Source organism: Monoraphidium neglectum (genome assembly GCF_000611645.1).
Source record: "Monoraphidium neglectum strain SAG 48.87 unplaced genomic scaffold scaffold03398, whole genome shotgun sequence".
Classification (NCBI taxonomy): Eukaryota; Viridiplantae; Chlorophyta; class Chlorophyceae; order Sphaeropleales; family Selenastraceae; genus Monoraphidium; species Monoraphidium neglectum.
The window spans coordinates 1-4,450 of record NW_014010231.1 but is presented as its reverse complement, the minus strand read 5'-3'; the positions used below and the strand labels follow the sequence as shown (position 1 = coordinate 4,450).

Below are 4,450 nucleotides of genomic sequence, written 5' to 3'. Positions count from 1 at the left end.
ATGGCTGACCGTGGCGGCGAGAGGGGAGGCTTCGGCCGCGGGTTTGGTGGCAGGGGTCGTGGCGACCGCGGCGGCCGCGGCGACAGGGGTCGTGGCGACCGTGGGCGTGGCAGGGGCCGCGGGCGCGGCAAGCCCGACGAGGAGAAGTGGGTGCCTTGCACCAAGCTGGGCCGCCTGGTGCAGCAGGTGAGGCTTGCAGTTGATCAACAACACGCATGCGCAACTGCCCGGCATTGTGTGTGCCCAGCGCGGATGCCCGCTAGCTTTTCGCGTGCAGCTGATGCCATGCGCGCTGTCTTGGGCTGGTGCCTCGTCTTACTCTCCTCTAGGAAACGCGCACCTCCCTTGCGTTGCCAACCCCCTACTCCTCGGTCTGCCCACACTCGCCGTCACACATCCTCACACTCCTCCCCTCCCCAGGGCAAGATCAAGAGCCTGGAGACGATCTACCTGTTCTCCATGCCCGTCAAGGAGTACCAGATCGTGGAGTACTTCCTGGGCGCCGCCCTCAAGGACGAGGTCATGAAGATCATGCCCGTGCAGAAGCAGACGCGCGCCGGCCAGCGCACACGCTTCAAGGTGCGCGCGCACGCGTGACTGCGCCCACAGCTGGGGGACAGCGGGAGGCGAGTGGGGCGGGGCGGTTGTTGCGGTTGTTTTCTGTTTTGAGCAGCTCGGCACACTTCCTTGCGGCTGCAGCCCTGCGGCACCGCCCATTTGGCCGCTCACCTGCGTGTGGGCCCTAGACCTGGCCGTCCCACTCGCTGGTGGAGCAATCACCTTTTTGACACCCCCCTCTGCTCCGCTCCGTGCTGCCAACGTATGCCTGGCTGCAGGCGTTTGTTGTGGTGGGCGACTACAACGGCCACGTGGGCCTGGGTGTAAAGTGCGCCAAGGAGGTGGCCACCGCCATCCGCGGCGCCATCATCCAGGCCAAGATGGCGGTCGTCCCCGTGCGCCGCGGCTACTGGGGCAACAAGATCGGCAAGGTGCACACCGTGCCCATCAAGTCGACCGGCAAGTGCGGCTCCGTCACCATCCGCCTCATCCCCGCGCCCCGCGGCGCCGGCATCGTCGCCGCGCGCACGCCCAAGAAGGTGCTGCAGATGGCCGGCATTGAGGACTGCTACACCTGCTCGCGCGGCAGCCGCAAAACGCTGGGCAACTTTGTGCGCGCCACATACTACGCCCTGGCCTCCACCTACGGCTTCCTGTCGCCCGACCTGTGGACCGAGACCAAGTACACCAAGGCCCCCCTGCAGGAGTTCACCGACTTCCTGGCCAAGCCCTTCCTGGGCGACGCCCCCAAGGCCGCCGATTACGCGGCCTACTGAGGCGCGCGTAACCGGGATGCTCCATGAGATCCTCGTGCCAGTCGCCGGCAGCCGCCGAGCAGGACGGCTCTTGGCGACGCGCAACACACACACGCCGGCCAGTCTGTTGGTGGGACGGCGGCGCAGCTTCCAGGGCCGCAGCTGCGCTCGTGCGGGGTCACCAGCGCCCCCTACCGCGCCTCGACACGCGCGCTGCGGTGCCCTTTAGTAGGGGTGTAACTTGCATGCCACTGTGCGACCAGGCTAGGTGGATCAGTTGAGACTGGGAAATGGAGTATGTGACAGCAGGCTGGGGTGCAGTCATCATGCTGATTAAGCAGGGAGCGCCTGCACCGAGGTCAGCACCGAGCCCAGCGGGCAAAACTGTAGAAGGACAGCAACGTCAACGCGCAAAGCATTTGAACCAGCTTATCGTGTAGGGCGACAGGCAAAGGATGTCGGGGGCATTTCACCACCTTGTCCCAGCTTACTGCCCTTGTACAGCCTGACTGCATCAGTTGATGGCATGTATGGACGCCATTATGGATGGATGTATCATACACCACCGTGCCGTTGATTGCTCAAAAGTGCCTTGGGCTCCTTGGGCTGTTGTAGTGCACCCCCACTCACCCACCCTTGCAGCGGCCAACTCGTGGGCGCCCAGGAGCAACGCCAGGGTGGTGCCATGTCTGAGACGCGTAGACGATCAAATCATCCTCGCAGCGTGAATGATTCATGGTCCCGCTGGCAGGAATATTGCTACTGGATTCGTCATTCCGGGCATGGTGCAGAGTGTCACGAGTGTGACTGCCTTGGAGGGGCGCAAATACGTTGCGATCATCGGACAAAAAGCCTTGAACGGTGTGGTACCTTTGTATGCAATCACGTTGTCTATCACACCCGTGCTTCACGCCGGTCACCGGGCGTGCCAGCAAAGCAATGGACCCCTCCCGGTGACGGGACCAGCCGTACGATATCATAATGGGCATTGACAAGACAAGCGCAGGCCCTGCGGCGCCAGCCCAGGAGCCGCGTGCAAGCCTGCCCGCGACGCTCGCGCTGCGCGATTCGGTGCTTTTCCTGTGGTGCGGCCGCTTGGTCAAGGCGGCCAGGAGGGGCGGCAAGCTCGATGCAGCGTGCGCAGGCGCGGTGCTGCCTCTTGGTGCCACCTGTGAGATTGATGACCAGGTGGGTTTGAACCAGGCCAGCGTGCGCGCTGCGCGACGCTGCATCAGCAACAGGCAGTGCCCCTGAATGTTACCCGCTGTGAGGAGCGGCGGCCGATCAAAGCAGCTGACAAAGAATCAAAGGGCGGTTGCAGCATGTGAATGCAGTAATGTGCCTCCGCCGCACACCCTCGAGGCCCGCCGCAGAAGCACCGCGGACTGCCGCGCCATGCCCCCTCGCTGCCCTGCGATTCCGCAGCTCTCCAATGGCCCCTCCTGGGTCAGCGCGGCCGACCCGCCCCCCGCGCCCGTGTCAACGCGCTCGGTGTTCCTGCACCACGGGAGGTGGATCGCGCTGCGCATGGCGCTGGCGGCTCTTGTCCTGGGGCTGCGGCTGGCGGTGCCCCTGATGCTGCGCGGCTTCGTCTCGTGAGCGCAGCGGTGGCGCCCTGCGTGTAGATGGTCGTGCTAGCTGGTCATGTTTGCGAGCGGCGCAGCCCCCAGCGCCGGTGGCGGCCGCTGGCGCTTAGTCATGGCGCTCAGCGTTTGCCCGCACGTGCACGTGCGCGCGTGGAAGCTCGCACACACGCACCATGCTTGCAAGCTCCCCCTTCCACCGCTTTGACAGCAGCCCCAGCCCAGCCCGCGTCGCACAGAAAGCCACCCCGGCACCGAACGCCACGCCCTGCCTCAGGTTCTTGGCCGACTACGAACACTCGACGATCCGCGCCCAGGCCGCCGGCACGGCCGCCCCCATGTGGCGCGGCTGGCTGTGGGCGGCCGGCCTTGTGCTCATGTCGCTCGCCGCCATCGTGGCGGACGCGCTCAGCACCTGGAACACCCAGGCGCACTCCAACGTCCTGCGCATGCAGCTGGGCGCCGCGCTCAGCGCCAAGGCCCTGCGGCTGTCCGCGTCCGGCTTCGCCGCGCGCTTCGGGGCGGGGCGGCTGCTCAACGGCTTCTCGTCCGACGCCCGGCGCGTGGCGGAGTTCAACATGCTGCTCGAGTTCCTTTGGACCGCGCCGCTGGCGACGGTGGCGGCGTACACCATGATCGCAACGGAGATCGGCCCGATCGAGGCGCTTGCGGGGATCGCGGTCTACATCCTGGCGCTGCCACTTGTGGTGCGGTTCTCTGGGTCGAGGGGTTTCGAGGGTTTAGGCTCCCCGGTACCAGGGACGCTGGGTCGGAGGCCCCAAGGTTTGGAGGGGGTTGGTTCCAGCACGCGTGTCAGCACGCAGGTCAGCACGTGGCAGCGGGCGCGCCTCTTGGCCGCCAGGTAGGCAGGAGATTAGCAGCGGTGCAGAGAGGCGCAGGGCGGCGCCGGCGGGGCGCAGGATTCCGAAAGGCAGACCGTGTGGTGCATTTTTTGCGGCTGCGCCAGCAGAATACTGCGGCTGTAAGAATGTGCGTGGCTTGTGGATATCAGCAGCCGGCAGCCACGAATCAGCAACACCAGGGCCTGGCTGGGTCGCACGCCGTCGCGCCCGACCTCCTGTCCCCTCGCTCGCCCCGCTCCAAACCCGCCGCCCTGCTTCAGTTTTGGTGGTCCCACCTGATATCCCGCATGCGTGCCGCCTCCGCCGCCGCGGCGGACGAGCGCCTGCGGCTGCTGGGCGAATGCTTGTCGGGTGTGGCGGCCGTCAAGGCGCTCAAGGCGGAGGGCGAGATCGAGCGGCGGGTGATGGAGGCGCGCGCCCGGGAGATGCGGGCGCTGAGGTGGATCGCCCGGCTCAAGGCGCTCAACTACAGCCTGCAGGTGAGAGACCAGCAGCGGCAGCGCACAGGCGCCTTGACACTTTTCTGCGCTTGTTCGGAATGGGATAGGAAGCGGCACGACTCTGCGCCCGAGGGTGCCTTTGGAATGCCGAAAACATGAAGTAGGGTCTTGCACAACAAGGCGCCCTGGGCATGGGCTTAAGTGCACGGCTCGCACCCTGGCGCAAAGATTGCCGCACGCCCCCTGCACCG

The 4,450-nt window shown here is 66.0% G+C and overlaps 2 protein-coding genes across 2 annotated transcripts; both read left to right on the top strand.

Moving 5' to 3' along the window:
- Positions 1–1,334, top strand: MNEG_12723 (40S ribosomal protein S2-4; the record flags this gene model as incomplete). Its single annotated transcript, XM_014038805.1, has 3 exons — positions 1–186; positions 421–579; positions 837–1,334. 3 exons carry the CDS (start codon positions 1–3, stop codon positions 1,332–1,334), a joined length of 843 nt encoding a protein of 280 aa, XP_013894259.1.
- A 960-nt stretch (positions 1,335–2,294) lies between these two features.
- Positions 2,295–4,363, top strand: MNEG_12722 (hypothetical protein; the record flags this gene model as incomplete). The annotated part of the gene is made up of 5 exons (XM_014038804.1): positions 2,295–2,501; positions 2,739–2,908; positions 3,174–3,603; positions 4,020–4,238; positions 4,307–4,363. 5 exons carry the CDS (start codon positions 2,295–2,297, stop codon positions 4,361–4,363), a joined length of 1,083 nt encoding a protein of 360 aa, XP_013894258.1.
- Positions 4,364–4,450: the final 87 nt, after the last annotated feature.